At 34.7% G+C, this 17,060-nt stretch overlaps 1 protein-coding gene across 2 annotated transcripts in view; it reads right to left on the bottom strand.

The window, feature by feature from the left end:
• LOC105226842 (E3 ubiquitin-protein transferase MAEA) overlaps positions 1 to 17,060 on the bottom strand; it is a 133,485-nt gene that overhangs the window by 59,590 nt on the left and 56,835 nt on the right. For both annotated transcript variants that reach the window (XM_049450116.1, XM_049450115.1), the window contains exons 4-5: positions 1,225 to 1,349; positions 1,020 to 1,162 (exon numbers count right to left, since the gene is read on the bottom strand). In XM_049450116.1, coding sequence (XP_049306073.1) covers positions 1,020 to 1,162; positions 1,225 to 1,349 — 268 coding nt within the window. The remainder of the gene's footprint in view (positions 1 to 1,019; positions 1,163 to 1,224; positions 1,350 to 17,060) is intronic.

Raw genomic sequence — 17,060 nt, forward strand, 5'->3', positions numbered from 1 at the left:
TTGTAAATAATTTAACCTTTTCAACGATGAGTGTCCGTCTTAGTGATTTTTAAATTAATAATTACTGGAACAACTTTACCGTCATCTTGAAAACTGTTTTATATAACAGAATGAAGAAAAGTTGCGACAAACCATGGTCAAAGAAGTTTCGAAAACTCAAGCACATATAAATAGGTATGTATTTAGACAAACGAATTTATTATAAATATGAGCCATCTAACAATATAAATTAAATATAAGAACTAAATTACCAAGCATTCTAAAGGAATGTATGTATATATTTTAATAACACACCCAAGCGGGCAAAAATTGTGGAACTGTCAGTGTCCGGTTGTTGGAGGTTTCACGGTATACTATATATAGATAGATAGTCTTTGCTATTCCGGCTTATATAAATATTTAATTGGGTCAACTTCTTTTTTGACTTAATGGACCAATGTTGTAAATTGCCTTTTTTCTTAACTGAAATTTTTATTTTTGCCTCTTTGATAAAACAGGACTATAATTTTTGGCTCAGTTCATTGACAGCCCCGAAGAACCAATTGTTTAAAGTTTAAACTCAATGAAGATTCTTTAAGCTTTTACCGCTAGTGGGAGAAAAACGTTCGTTGAGCTGAGAATATTGTCATTCTATATTGTGTATTCCCACACGACATAGGGTTGCTTTTAAATACACAACTTAATACATGTACGTGTGTATGTTCGTTATACTGTCTCGGCTATGTCTAATATAAAGATGTTCAAAGATGTTTGAACAACCACTTACAAAAATGTCTATCAATTTTTAAAAAATCTTATCTAGAATACTGTCAAAATTTCACGACAATTCATGAAACAGTTTTCACATTAAGAGAAAATGCATCAAGTCTTACGCAACTGCTAAATAATAAGTAAGAATGTGTTCTAAGATCCACGCTCAAATATTATTTTCTTTTAAAATTATTAATAACTATAAGCTTGGATATGGTAAAATATATTTTTGTGCAATTGCAATCATGTCATGGCCTTAGGTGTCTTACCTGCAAATTAGGCGACTCTGAACACAATGTGAATATGGCAAATTCCTAGCGATTTTATTGAAATCTTCTTGACAAACAGGGCAATGAGGATTTTTGCAGTTAGGAGAATAACATTGTGGTGTTTTTAATGATGATAATCCAGCCTATAAGAAACATAAAAATCAAAAAAATTAATATATTTTTAAATTTGATTCTTCAGCCTCACTTGTATTGCAACACTGAGTAAAGACTGAGTTGATAGTTGAAATAAACGATAGTTTTCATTTCGAAAATTTAAAACAAGATCGTTCCAACGAGCTTCACTGAATAAGGTTTTGTATGGCTCCGTTTCTGTAAATATAAGAGGAGATGCGGATTAAATATGTGTTAAATAATCTTATTTTCCTATAATATTATTTTTCTCCTCAGAAGCTTATGAATTTGTAAACTATCAAAAGATTGAAAAATACAACGTAACTAAAAGAATGGGTATATGTACTCGTAGCAGGATTAAATCAATGTCGCATTAAAACGAAAATAACAAAACGAGCGAACTAATTATTTTTTTTGCCATTGCTAATGTCGCCGTGAAAACCAGCACTCTTCAACAATAACGATAAATTGGTCAAAGAAATCTTGCAATCAAAATTAAACAATATACCTACTTATATAAAATCGCTGACCAAATTATGATACAAAAGAAGAATTTATATTAAATACTATACTCAATATTAAATAATTGCTTATATCACCTATAGAGTGAAAATTCATAATAATACACTGCAATTAGTTTTATTTGAATATTTTACTTCATGTTAGAGATATTTATACTGAATATGATATATTACTGTTGCCTTTTTAATTTAAATTTCGCGCGAAAACCCAGTCTTTGATTTTTTTTTTTTTATCTTGCTGTGACTGTCAATGACATCAAAATAATCATTAGTGATTACTAGGGTTTGTCTGTATGAAGTTCATAAAGTGCATTCGGCGATTTTTACGATGAGTGAAATTATTCAACAAAGAATTTTTTCTTAATTTTGTGTGCTCAATCAAATTTTTGGTGCCAAAATATTCAGAATGTCGGAAAAGGCCTTCGGTGATAATTGTTTGTCGCAACCAAGTGTTGTTCGATTGGTAGAAATTATTGGGTCTAATTATTGAATCCGCATCGGAATCGAATTCGTTGCAAAAAGAATTTTTGATCGAAAATGTTCAAGCGATCATTGATACCATCGATAATCTGCTTTACCATACCATAAGTAAACTGTGTTATCAACAAATTTGACAAGTTTGAAAAATTAAATAAATTGTCTCAGCTTTTTGGTTCGTTTTTACAAATATTTTAAATGGATACATTTGCATTATATTTAAGTGATAGTGATGATAAAAAATAGTATAAACATTCGTCGTGGGCGCAGAAATTTTAGGAATATTTCAATAAACGTGTTGGAAATGGATGACTATAAGTGAGTTGAACTATTTAAGCTAAAAAAACAATATTTTATTCGCATACATACATATGTATATGTATGTACATAAGAAGTTTCATCATCGGATCAACACATATACATTAATGTCCAATTTGGGGGAATGCGAAAATGAATTTGGAAATGACAAAAGACAAGGTTCTCTTTCTCCAAAAATAAAACTTGTTGCATGTCTACGTTTCTTAGCCACAGGCAGTTATCAACATTGTAATGGAAAGAACTTCAATATTTCAATATGAATATGGCTCAATCGACATTTTGTGTTGTATTAGATAAAGTACTCAACATTATTGAGTACAGGCTATGTTCAAGATCGATTTCCATTGACATGTTGACATGACCACCAGCGAGTAATTAGAAGCAAAAACATATTTTTTTGGAAAATCAAAAATTCTTGGTCTGGCAATGGCATCACGTAAAGATATTGGCACTGTCAAGAGATAAACGTCTGTATTTTAACCGCAAAGGATTCTCAAGTTGGAATGTTGTGGTGGTTAGGCTTTTTCAAAATTCACTTTTCACTCAGTATTCCATATAACTATGTATACAAAAAAAATGTTTAATTTTTTTTTCAACTCTTACCCCCTAAAATGTTAGTGATTGACAAATAAAAAATCCTCCCTCAAGCCAGGGTCGTTTTTTTTTAGGTTCCCATACATTTTACATAGGAATTTTCGTTTTTTTCATTCAAACTAAAATTTCACCAACTAATTTTCATTTCTCAGAAATATCCATCACAAATTTTTTTTGAAGCACCCTAGTATACATATATGTTTTTCATATGCAGGCGTGTGACCACAAGATGCACGTACGATACGTTTGTGCTAAGTATCCCGGCAGTAGTCAAGATTTTCACATATGGGATATGAGTGATTTGAAAAGCCTTAGCGCATTTATCAATTTATACGAATGTACTTAATCGAATATATATTTTGTAAAGGTGACAAAGATTACCCTCTCCAACCGTGGCTCATAACTCCGCTTGAAGATCCAATAACAAGCGTCAGAAAAAGGAGAGTCAACACATATGCTAAAGGCCGAATTGTTATTGAGAAAACAATAAGTTTATTAAAATCGGTATTTCGTTGTCTTTGTAGTGAACGAGGACTACATTACGCACCATATAAAGCAGCGCATATTTCTAATTTATGCTGCGCATTGCATATCATTCGTTTGCATTTTAATTCAAATGAAAACATAAAAGAGTTAAACCTGGATACAATTGAAAATTTATATTCCAATGAAGATGAGAATGATATGCACTGGCGGACATAATTATTCACATATCACTCAGTTTATCACAAAAACAGTTGTATCTTTTAGATAATAAAAATTAGGGTATAGGTTTGCTCTAAGGAAATCTTTATTCATATCTGAGGTATATAAAAATTACAATAATTTATCAAATTAATTTTCAATTTTAAATAAATCTACTTTTGTTAACAAGAAAACTTATAATATAATAAAAAAATTAATATTTGGTGGACATACCCTTTTGTTTCAATACATCTTTAAATCTATTTTGCGTAGAGTAAACCAATTTTTTCACACTTGGGTCTATATTTTGCCATTCTCGTTGAAGAACTCCCTTTAGTTGAGATTTGCTGGTAATATTTTGCTTACTCACACGCCTACATCCCACAAATGTTCTATGGGATTTAGGTCTTGAGGCTGTGGAGGAGTCGGAAGAATATGAGGCACATTATACTCGTATATGATCCACATACGCTCATCATGAGCAGTGTGTTTGGGGTCATTGTCCTGTTGAAAATAAAAGAGATCCACAAGGTTTAGCTTTTGCGTGCATTCTTTTAAATTATTCTTGAGTATATTCAAATAAACTTTTTATCTCCGCAATGAATACGAGATTTTCAACACCCACCGCTGACATATAACCCCATACCATGACCCCTTCACCCTCGAGTTTAAAAGTACTTATCGCGTTATTTAGCTCAATTATCTTTTTCAATTTTATAGAGTTTTCTAATCAATTTGTTTGTTTCAGACTGTTCTTGTGCATGTTCGTTCTGTTGCTTCATAAACGTGTTTAAAACTTTTGAAACATTGTCCTCCATCTTTTTTTGGATATTTATTTGATCCTCAAGTAGACCTATTTTGTTTATTTTCTGTTTCTTTTGCGGTGTACTTTGGGACATGTGATCAGTATCCCGATTTGCTTTCATTTGCTGGTCGCACGATAAAATGATATTTCATTTTGCATTTGGGGCTGGGGAGAAATGCCGTTAATTGGTCTCTTCCTACTTGTACTAGGATTGTCATCTGAAATGTTTGTTGATGTTCCAAAACTTTGTATACATTTCAATTTCAAAGTTATAAAATCTTAAATCTATTTAAAAACTAGACAGGCTCAAGCAAGTGATTGAGCTGTTTTGGTGACACGTCGCATTTTAATACGCAGGTATATCTCTTCTTTTAAGTCGTGTTTGATCGCAGGAATGTACCAAAGCATTAGCCAAAGGGTTTGGGTGATCTCGGAGTTTAAGTAGATATATATTTAATTCTGGTGTCTTCTACTTCTTTCTTTACCATAGGGATACCAAGGTCTTTATGGATATTTTCGTTACGCATGTAGGTACCATGGTAAACACGTGATTGTCCAAAGCATTTTTGATTGAAACCTTTGCATCATATCAATATTAGTTGCACAGGTCGTACCCTACAGTTGAATGCCATACATCCAAATCGGCTTTATAACCGCATTATATAAAAACACTTTGTTGTCTAGACTAAGTTTGGAGTTTTTATTTAAACGCCAATTTAAATTTGCGGCTCTAATCTTCAAACATGTTATTTTACTAGATATGTGTTTTCTCCACGTGATCCTTCTATCTAGGTGAATACCAAGGTATGTTACTCCGTTCGCTTGGGGTACCAAAATATTGTTTATTTTTACTGCCGGGCACATCTTTGGTCTTAGCGAAAATGTAATATGCTTACACTTCTGTTCATTCACGCCAATTCGCTAGCCATTCTTCGACAGAACTTAAATGCTCCGCTAATATTCTTGATACTAAAATGTGGCATTTGTTACGGCTCATTATAGCTGTGTCGTCCGCAAAAGTTGAAGTTAACACATTATTAGCTATTAGAAGTTCTGCTATATACTAGATATGATGTATAGTGTTGGGCCTAAAACACTGCCCTGGGGTACACCAGCCCCTATCTGTGGTTTATCAGGTATGAAATCTCCCACATTTACCATAAATTTCTATTTTTTAAATAAGACTCCAATGTTTTACACAATGCTAAAGGTAGAATTTTTTTAATCTTGTATAAAAGACCTTAGTGCCACACCGTATCAAACGCCTGAGCTACATCTAGAAATATTGCTGAACAGTACTCCCTGTGCTCAAATGCTTTCCTTATCTCGTTAGTAATTCTATTTACTTGCTCTATTGTGCCATGTTTCGCACGAAAACCGAATTAATGCATTGGTATTGTGTTATTTTTGTGGAGGAAAGGAGACATCTTTGATAGTAATACTTTTTCAAATACTTTTGAAAGACAGGGTAGAAGACTGATTGGTCTGTATGAAGATGGCTGTGTTAAGTCTTTCCCAGGTTTATCTATCAAAATAATCTGCGACTTTTTCCATGAAATTCGATAGGACCCGAAACTAAGAATTGCATTGAAGAGCAAAGAGAGCACCTCTACAGCAATAATTGGTAACTCAATAAGCATTTTTGGAGAAATTTTATCATGTCCCGGCGACTTTTTTGGATTAAGTTCTTTGATGATACCAATAATTTCAGAGGGTGAAGTCTTAAGAGACTCGAGCGACTCTTCAGCCGTGTTGGGTAAGATTGACAGCATCAAGTTGTTCCTTGGCAAATTGGGTTGAAATTAGAGATGAGCGATATTGCGATTTTTAAATCACTGTGATTTCAGTGATTGCTATTTTTAAATCACTGTGATTTTATATTGCTATTGCGATCGCAACTAAGTCGACGTTCAAACGGCAGATTCTGCCAATTTGACACTGTTTGGCCGAATAAAAGTCCGGGTCTGTTCCACTTACCACTTACGTAGGTTTTCCGCCTTTCTTTTCACTACATTTTCGCAAATATTGGAGCGGTTCGGCTACCTGACACTTAGAGCGTATTGCATAGTTCATTTGTATGTTGGTATGATGGTTTCACACATTTCTTAGAAGGAATTACCATTAGTGTGGTTGATAATTTGTTTGTTTAGAATACCCGCTTTTAATATTTTCAAGACCAAATAATTAACGCGAGTTTCCTAATCTTTGGGAAAATATTAAAAACCCGTAATCCATCATTTTTTCTGAAATTAATTAGTTACAATTCTTGTTTTCATCACAAAATGCTTTATAAAAGAACGTTACACTCAAAATTTCAAACCGCTACACAGTGGTTCGATTTGTATGGAGGATAGCGACAAAAATAGTTAGAATAGAGATACTGACCTGCAATATACACAGCATATTTCTGTTCATGCAAGTACGATATTCTGAAAAAATCGCAATTGTATAACGCCCACTTTTCATATTCTGCTTACATATATAATTCTAACGTTAAAATACCTGAGCGTGTGATAAATTTTGTTCCAATTCCCGGATTTATTATTAATAAATAGAAAGGAAAACAGATGTGGCATTTAATTTTATAAAATTAAACAATTTATTTTTTACAGTTCAAATAAAATTTTTATTAATTTGGAAGAAAAATTAGGACGTTGTAAACCTCAATAAAAAATTTCTTTACGTAATTAGTCTTCCAACAATTCTATTGTAGATTTTAATAATGCGCTTTTCTTTTTGCATGGCAATTTTCGTTGACCTGTAATAAATGGATCTGAGCTCAACAATAACATATTAAGTAAATCTGTATTTGTTGCAATTCGAGAAGTTTTCCTCGTATGTTGAAGCCTATACCTCTTAATATCCTTGTTTTTGGCTTCCGCAGCTTCCCCTGATAGTTCTCCAATGGATATTATTGCACTTTCGATGACTTCGGAACAATGCACTAGGATATAACACGCACACTTGATGTACAAAATACACTTTGAAACTAAAAAGTTAGGTTAGTTTAATGAACTTTATTTAGAAACCTGCAAATCCCTGCACATGAACTTAATATTATTTTAAACTATATACTTTAATCAACATTTACACACTAATCCGGTCACTGCATTCGGTTGACAAAGTTACTAAATCTCCAAATACATTTAACAAAGAACAAAAAAACTGAATCAAAAAAACACTTCATTAAAATTTGTTATTCTAAAAACAACAGCACAATTTAAAAACTTGTTATTACTGAAAAATAATACTATTACCATCTACTTTAATTTCCATTTTCAGTATTTTTATTTAGACACTTTTTTAAATTAAACTTTTGCAGTTGAATGTACACGTTGCTTTCGCTTTTATTTTTGTCAACTATTTACTTCTGTGCAAGGCCGTACATATGTTGCTTTCGCTCAAGAAGTTCCGTTAGAAATAACCAAAACAAACTCAAAATACATAAATTTGATGGCATATGCAACTATTTATTTAGCTACAAGCCCAATATATAAACATAGACTTTTTTATTTTTGTCGTATGGGAGGAACCACCGTGCGCTATGACGAAAAATAGCATATACGATATATACAATACCCTGAAGAAAGTTGTTACTTTTCTGCTATTTGCTATTGTGATCGTAATTCACAGGTTCGAACTGCTATCGTAATTCACAGGTTCGAAATGCGATCACAGTTTCGAACTGCGATCACGATTCACTGTTTCGAACTGCGATCACAGTTTCGAACTGCGATCGCAATCGCAGTTCATAGAAGCGAACTGCTATTTATTAAAAGTGATCGCAGTTGCGATTTGCGATTTTTCAATCACAGTGAAAAAATCACCGGTAGTGAAATATCGCTCATCACTAGTTGAAATACCTTTTCTAGGTGATTTGCAAAGCAATTAGCCTTTCCTCGTCACTGCGAGCCCAATTTCCACCCAAGACTTGTATAGGCATGTTGGAGTCAGTTGGTAGCTTCATGGACTTTTGGGCTTTCCAAAAGGAGTTTTGCTTGTTTGAATTCGGACGCAGCTTCTTTATATACATTTCGGTGTTCAATTCTTCCTCACGTTTAAGCGCTTTTTTTAATTTACGTACAGCAGATTTTAATTGAAGTTGAGTGGAAGGGAAACGATTTATCTGCCATTTTGTACTCAATATTAATGTGGCTACTGACGCATTTTTTATATTTTAGATAATTCGTTTTATAAGAAGTTAGACCCACTTTTGGATTAACGAATATGGGTTGTTCACACAACTTTATTAGTACCGGAGAGTGATGAGAAGATAGATCAGTACATGTATCAGCTGTTATGTGCGATTTATCTATATTTTTGATTACGGCAAAATCAATTAAATCTGGTATTTTCTTCCGATCACTAGGTCAATATGTAGGCTTACCAGGAGATATTATTTCAAGGTTATTGTGACTATTTATAACAGTTTGATAAAGCAGTCGTCCTTTCGGATAATAAGACGTGAGCCCCAGTACGTGTTTTGCGTTGTAATCTCCACCTGCAAGAAATCTTTGACCTTGTGTTCCAAATTAACTCTGTAATTATAAAACAGTAACAGTATATAGCCGTAAGGTTTAAGTCACAACCCCGATTTTTAGTGATATTGTTGTAGTTTGTAACTGTGGTGTAGCATGAGATTCTAGAGCATAGTGGTTTAAATGATTTCTAATCAACACTGCCGTGCCACCATGCGCTTTTCCATCCGGATGATTTGTAACATGTAGTCTAAATCCCGGTATATTGAAATTATTTTTATTTGTTAGATGAGTTTCTGAAATAAGCATTACATCTATATTCCTTTCAGACAGAAATCTGTTAATCTCTAATTTATGTTGGTTAACACCGTTAGCATTCCATATACAGATATTTAGTAAGCTCATTTTTGACTTAATAAATTTTGCAGTATTTGATTTTGTGATTTTATTAAATCTTGGATCATGTTTTGCATGCTAGACATAAATTGTGTCATACACTGTGTAAGATTTATAATCATAGTTCCATTTGGAGGATTCTGCGGCAGTTGCATTTGCACAGTGTTGCCTTTCACCACATTTGCAAAGCTTCCTTGCATATTATTATTGTTAGAAGTAATAGGATTTGTACTTTTTTCTGATGTTGCTATAATTTCAGTCCAGAGATCTGATGTTATGGACGCCGTTCCGCTTTTTTTGCTAATTTCAATTCCTCCATCATTAGTATTCTTTTGTCGTCTGCTATGTTGTTTATTCGTCGTGATATAGTTCTGGAATTGGGCAACATGTCGCAGACGTCTAAATGATTGCCATATTTTGTTCCAATATTTAAGAGTGCCTCCACGACCTTTTTAAAACCTTCGCCGTCTACAACGGAAAATGGACGACAGTCCTCTACAACCCATTGAGAACACACCAATAAAAGAATTTCCTTATCTACATTGTTAACTTTTTTTACAGCAACGTTGCAATTTCTTACAGCATAACACTTGTGACGGATAAGATTTGATGTTTGCTTTCCATTATATTTTAATATGTTATTACACTTCTCACATATCACCACTCCATCAATAAGCCTACTTTCGTCATTTTCAATTTGACAGAAAATATCCCAAATTTTACTTCTGCTTTGTTTTTTTTTTTTACAATACGAAAAACACCGTTTTCAATATTTTTAATTATTTCAGAATTCATCTTACTTACTTAGAGTTCATCTATCTTATTTAAAAGAAATTAACGCACTGATTTTGCACTATGCCATCTGAGCTTTTATAAATCATTTGATTGTTTTGCTTACAACTCAAAACACAGTTATAATTTTTGAGTGGTTGTTGCTAGCGGCATCTAATGAGTGATTGAGTAAAATGACAAGCAATTAGAAGAGTGCAAACACTGCAAGCAATGTTAAGTATTAGTACATGCTGATGATTGAAAACAAAACAAAGACAGTGAGTACATACATATAGGAAAAAAGTGAATCAACTCGTGTACATCTCTGGTACCAACTAACGTCTGACCTGCAGGATTCGCTGGTCAATGGCGAGGTAGCGATCTGCGCCTTCCTTGACATTGAGGGTGCCTTTCACAATGCGTCTCACACCAGCGTGATCAAGGCACTCGAGAGAAGGAGTGTACTCCTCCCGATACGCAGATGGATTGAAAACCTTCTGCGCACTAGGGTAGCAGAAACAACAGTGGGAGAAAGTAAGATTCGTCTTGTCATCACGAGGGGCTGATAGTAGACGAATTACTCGAGCTACTCACAAGCAATGGAATCCGCTGCCTAGGGTACGCGGACGACATCGTCATAATGGCGAGAGGCAGATTTGTGAACACTCTCTGTGACATTGTTCAAAGGGACCTAAACTTGGCAAAAGGATGGTGCAACACGGTAGGGCTTAACATCAACCCAGCAAAGACCACCGTGATCCCATTTACTAAGCGGAGATCTCTTCCGGGCCTGAGATCCCTTACAATCGGAGGCACAGAGATGGAAATGTCTAAGGAGGTCAAATTCCTTGGCCTCACCTTAGACTCACATTTGGACTTAACTTTATCCAAGGCAACTAGAGCGCTTATGATTTGTAGACGCCTGGCCGGCCGATCATGGGGATGCAAGCCAAGCATCATCAGATGGCTGTATACCATGATAGTAAGGCCCATCGTCACTTATGGAGCGGTTGCCTGGGCCACCAAAGCTGCGCAGTCTTCGGTGATAGGTGCTTCGGGGGCAATGCGCATATGTCCCACGGTGGCACTGGAAGTCTTGCTAGAGCTAACACCGCTTCATCAGGTGATCAAGATAGCAGCTAATGTCAGCAGAAGGCTGTGGAAGAGGGAAGATCATGTCCTCTAAACAGATGGACGCCCTAGCGGAAAGCACACCGCTAGCCCTCCTCCCGCGAGATGGCACAAATAAGAAAATAAACCTCAAAAAGAATTTTATAGTAACTCTAGGCAGCAAGATGGAGTGGAATGATTCCATTCTGGAAAAGCTGCTGGAAGACAATACAATTAAGTGGTACACTGATGGCTCAAAAACACCGGAAAGTATTGGGGCAGGTATTGCGGGACCGCGTACTAAGCTGTCCATACCTATGGGCTGCTTCCCAAGTATCTTCCAGGCTGAAGTTTTCCATCAGTCAGTGCGCGGAAGTCAACCTCAGCCGCAACTATCGCAACCAGCGCATAGCTATTCTCAGTGATAGTAAAGCGGCACTAAAAACGATCCTATCATACGAGACCAAATCGCTTTTAGTCGAGGAATGTATAGAAAGGCTAAACCGCCTGTCCCTGTGCAATCGGGTACACCTAATCTGGGTACCAGGGCACAAGGGAGTAGAAGGTAATGAGAAGGCCGACGAGCTGGCCCGCACGGCAGCAGCATCCAAGATATTGGGACCAGAGCCATATATAGCGGTAGGACCCCACACTCTTAAGGAGCTGCTCCGCACGGAGGAAAGAGAGGATAGAGAGCGGCACTGGCGGCAGGCAGCTGGTATGCGCCACGCTAAGCTGCTCCTGGAAGGGTATAATCTCTCCAGGTTTAAAGAATTAATTAACCTAGCCCGTGAGAAATTCCGTCTCCTCGTCGCAATATACACAGGGCACTGTAAGCTCAGGAAGCACCTGTTCAACATGGGCATGGTCTCCTGTGCCAACTGCCGGTTCTGCGACCTGGAACAGGAGACACCAGCACACCTTATCCAGGATTGCACAGCAATCTGTGGGAAAAGGCTTAAGGCCCTGGATTCCGTGTATATCAGCAGGGATCACATCACCTCGCTTGAGCCCGGCAAACTGCTGGAACTGTTCAGGCTGCTGGGGCTCTGTGAGGTCATGTGATATAGGAGAGGGCACAATAGACCCTAGGTCGCGGTGCATTACCTCAGTTAATAATTCTAATTCTATTTCTAATTCTACCCCTGAAAACTGGGTGTAGGTTAGTGTGTATATATGTACATATGTAAATAATGCGTACTCATTTTATTTATTTTCTTATTTTATATTCATATTAATTGGTTACAAATATTGTTATTTTTGTGATTTTATTTTGTACCTATATGGGTGATATAGGCCTATAGGGGAATCGAGCACCCAAAACTAACTTCGATAACGCGCCTTTTGTATACCTCAGCGGTGGTGTGGAAATTACAAACTCCCAAAACATTTACTAAAAATTCCCTAACACATTTCTTCCATAGTGGCATCATTGGCAAATGTTATAAAAAATGTGGACTTTGACAGCGCTCTCTCGAATCAAAGAGTTTCGTATCAATTTATCCATGGAGGGAAGTGAGCGCAACGTATTTTACCACTCCATATTTACAAATGAGAGCAACGTATTTTCTCACACCATGTTTACAAATGAGAGCGCACGCATATATGGGAAGTTGCATTGTGGGTAATAATTATAAAATTGCCTAACAATTTTAAATTTCTTTGTAACTACTATAAATTTATAAAATGTAAGACAAATAACAAAAAGTATAATAAATATTTGATTTTAGTAATCATTTTTTTGTTTATTTGAAATAATAAATTATATGTTTGGTTTAATCTCATTTGCTATAGCTACACGCATTATTGTGCCAAAATTTAAATCAGATAACCTACTTCTTATTTTAGTTATAATTTTCGAAGCAAAAAGTTTCAAACCAGGTTATTTCTTTAAACTTCCCTATAAAAAGTAATTTCAGTAATAACTTCAATTTATGAACCACTGTTTCTTTAAACACATATGACCAAATGAATCTTATGAGAGCGCAATGTAAATAATTACCCAACAACCCTTCTACCACCCGCCAATCGTAGAAAATCCAACGACATTACGTTTTCCGCAGGGTTGGCAGGCTCGATATAGTGTAGTAATTATAAAAATTGTCTTCAATATATTTGAAATTTTCTTAAAATAACTCAAATTCAGAATCGAATGCTATTATTTACAAATATATAAACTAATTTTAATAGTTTGATTTCAGTTTTGATATTTTATATTATGAAAAATTATAATTGAAAACTTAGATCGTTCGAATGAAAACGAGAACAAAACGCTTGCCGCTCGTAGCGAAGTGAGAAGATGTTTATGCCATTAGAGTTTGTATTCTATTTGTGTGCTTAGCCACTCTCAATCAATAATGCCATACCGCCCAAATATATTTTTATTTGATGATTTCTATTATTTTTGAAAATATGTGTTCCCTTTCTATAGCGCATTTTATTATTTTAATACATTCCCAGAGGCAACTTAGATTTTTAAAATTTAACAAAACAATTATAGAAAAAAACTTAAATCTTTGAATATTTTGATAAAACAACAACAACAACAACAAAATATCTTTATATATATAAATCTTCTGACCGTGTGTTTGCATTTGAACCGCTCCTAAACGGATGAACCGATTTTGATGAAATTTTGTGTGTAAGTTCAAGGAGATTCGAGAAGGGTTTAGATTTACAATTTGGTCCACTGGAAAATGTTTTTTAAATTATTTTTTCATTTTTAATCAATTGTTAATTTTGGAATGTTTGACCGATAGATGGCGCTACCATCGCAGTATCCAATATTCAAACCTTAAATTGGCGTAAACGTGCATTAAAGAAAACGATGCCAAAGTAAAAGGCGACATCTGTGGATCAAGTTTTTATATTGTGGACAGAGTTGTTCGTTTTTAAGTAATAAATTGGGTGATTCAATACATCTATGGGTAGCTATAACATTTTTTTTCATACCTGCTAACTATTGGAGGGGGTATCTTGACAGGCAATTTATAATTGCAAAAGGTCTGGCGTAAAAAAATAACGGCATAACTGAAGTGTTGATAAAAAATTTGAGATATACGGAAATCTTTTCGAAGCATTGCACAGAGCAATACAATATTTAAACGGGAACGATGAATACATATATGCGTACAATTTCAAACTGATCCTTCCTGAAAAATAATAAAATTTATAAATATTGGGAATGGTAGAATAGAACTGCAATCAAATACACAATGCAATGAATTAAAACTAGCTCATTTATCATTCGATGAATAATATACCACGGGCATCCCAAAAGACTGATGCCATAACCTTACCAGCCGATTTTTTTGTCTCCACGCTTGAGAACCGTTTCTTAATATGCAGTCCACCAGGCTGACAATCGATTGGACTCGATTGATTTCACTGATGCACAGCCCAAATTCAGTAGTATTTTTACCCCAAAAACCAATTCTTTCTTAACGCACGAAATGCTTTTTGATTCATTTTTGTTGCTTCATCAAAAATGCGATTATTCCTTAACTAATGCTTATAATCTAACTAATAGAAATCATATAGATGGTATTAGTAGTACTATCTATGTATCAGCCACAGTAAAACGTAAGCGGGTCCTCTAGTATTTATATAAGCATTTTCATTAAATGGAATTGCAATATGTTTAAACACAATATATATAATAGTCATAAGTATCTTTTTTTATACATACATATGTATATGCAGATATGCATATGTACGTATAAAAGCCCACAACTTGATAAAAGTTTTCCCAATTGTAACTAAAATGGATTTTTACAACTGGCATCACCACCATTGACTGATCTATCACATGTATAGTGGTGTGAACAAAATAGGAACAACCATAAGGTGTTGTGGAGTTTTAAAATATGCTGTTTTCTTATTAAATAAAATTGTTTTTAGATACAAGTATAACATATATATATTTTTTCCTAACAGTGATTAGAATTTCCAGCATCCAAACATCTCTAAAACGTGCAAATTATGTTTACCTCTTTTTGTTCACACAACTGTACAATTCCGATATGAAGTAAACTTCCATTCTCAAATTTGTGTACAATGTCAGTATTGTCGCAACCACTCTGCGATGAACGTCAAGTTACGGAGGAATGTAATTGATTTTTTTTCGCAACTTTTCTCAACTTGTTATGCCCTTCTCTCCGTAAACTGATATTCCCCTCATCTAGCACCCGTGCGCACTTTGCTAACTTTGCGGGCTAAAAATGTGCCCATCCCTGGCTTATGGAATACAATATAAGAGAACGTTTATCATAGAGAAGGTTCGCGGTGCGGAGATCGTAAAAATATTTTTGGCTAACTCGGTCGAGATGAGGGAGTTTCACCACTGCCAGCTCGGCAGGAGAAATCTTAACAGTTGCGCTTGAATAGAGCTGAACATGGAATAAAAAATATGCTTAGAATTATATATTGCTGTTACAGACGTATGTTAGCTCTTTTGCTTATATTTTTATTTAGGTTGGTAGTACTGTTAGTCACATTTATGTCAAATGTCATGTCAAAATATTCATCGTTTTGTGAGCTGCTAAAAGTGAGTTTTTCGTTTTTTGCGATGTCGAAATTTGTTGAGCAAAAAATTTGCATTAAATTTTGTATACGCAATCAATTTTCTACTGCGTATACGTTGAGGATAATGCAGAAAGCCTTTGGTGATGAGGCTATGTCTAAAAAAATGTTTACAAGTGGTATAGTGAGTTCCAAGCCGGCGTTGCCAATTTACGCAATACCCGGGCGGAAAGTAATTTGCCGGACTTTGAAATGTAAGATTTTCCCTCGTTTCTCAGCTGCTTTGCAAGTTTCCTTGACGATACTGCATTATTCGCAACGCTTGATGGGGTTAAATACAACTTGTATTTCAGTATTATTATCAGCACACGTATTATCACTTAATAAAGCATTCAATAACTCTGAAGAAACACTTTCGTTAAAAATATTATTATCCATTTTTCTACGACACTACTCGCGCCAGCACTGTCTACAAACTGAACACAACAACTTACATATGTTTGCAAAAAAATTCCGTAAGCACACACTAAAAACAACCTACATGCAGTTAAAGTACTGTTATATTTCAACGGCACTTTAACATAATAGCCTTAGTAGAGTTAAGATGTTTTGCAAAAATGAAGATTTCAAATATCGTAAAAATAAAATTTTGTTATAAGAACGTATGTTCACTTAAGGGGGTATTCTAGTCTAGAAATGCTATTTAACGACATTTTTTAAAGTCCAATAAAAAAAAACTAAGAACATTTTTACTATCCAATTTTTTATCAGATATTTATTGATATTTTAATAATACAAAAAAAATTAAAAAAAAATTTTGTGATAATTTGATTAATTGCGGTGTGGTGGCGTGGCGGGGGTTGAAAATAAGGGTGCGCCCTTCCTGACACGATTCAACACTTCGGGTGATCGGAAAAAAAAGAAAAAAAAATGTTTAATCAGTACAAATGCCGCTATCGTCTGAACTAGGATAAATAAAAAAAAAAATTTTCAGTAAATGGCGACTGTTTGAATTTTTTGCCCGTTTTTTGGCAAAGATCAAAATATTTTAAAAATAGTAAAAATCAAAATTTTTTAATAATCCTAGTTCCAACCATAGAGAGATATATAAAGAAGGCCCACACCAAATTTCAAGTTAATCGGTTCATTAGAACTTGAGAAATCATGTCAGAAGTGTTGGCTAAAATGGCTATAACTTTGAAAATAATTTGAGTTTTGAAAAATACTTTTAGGG

The sequence above is a fragment of the Bactrocera dorsalis genome, chromosome 2 (genome assembly GCF_023373825.1).
Source record: "Bactrocera dorsalis isolate Fly_Bdor chromosome 2, ASM2337382v1, whole genome shotgun sequence".
In the NCBI taxonomy this organism is placed as follows: Eukaryota; Metazoa; Arthropoda; class Insecta; order Diptera; family Tephritidae; genus Bactrocera; species Bactrocera dorsalis.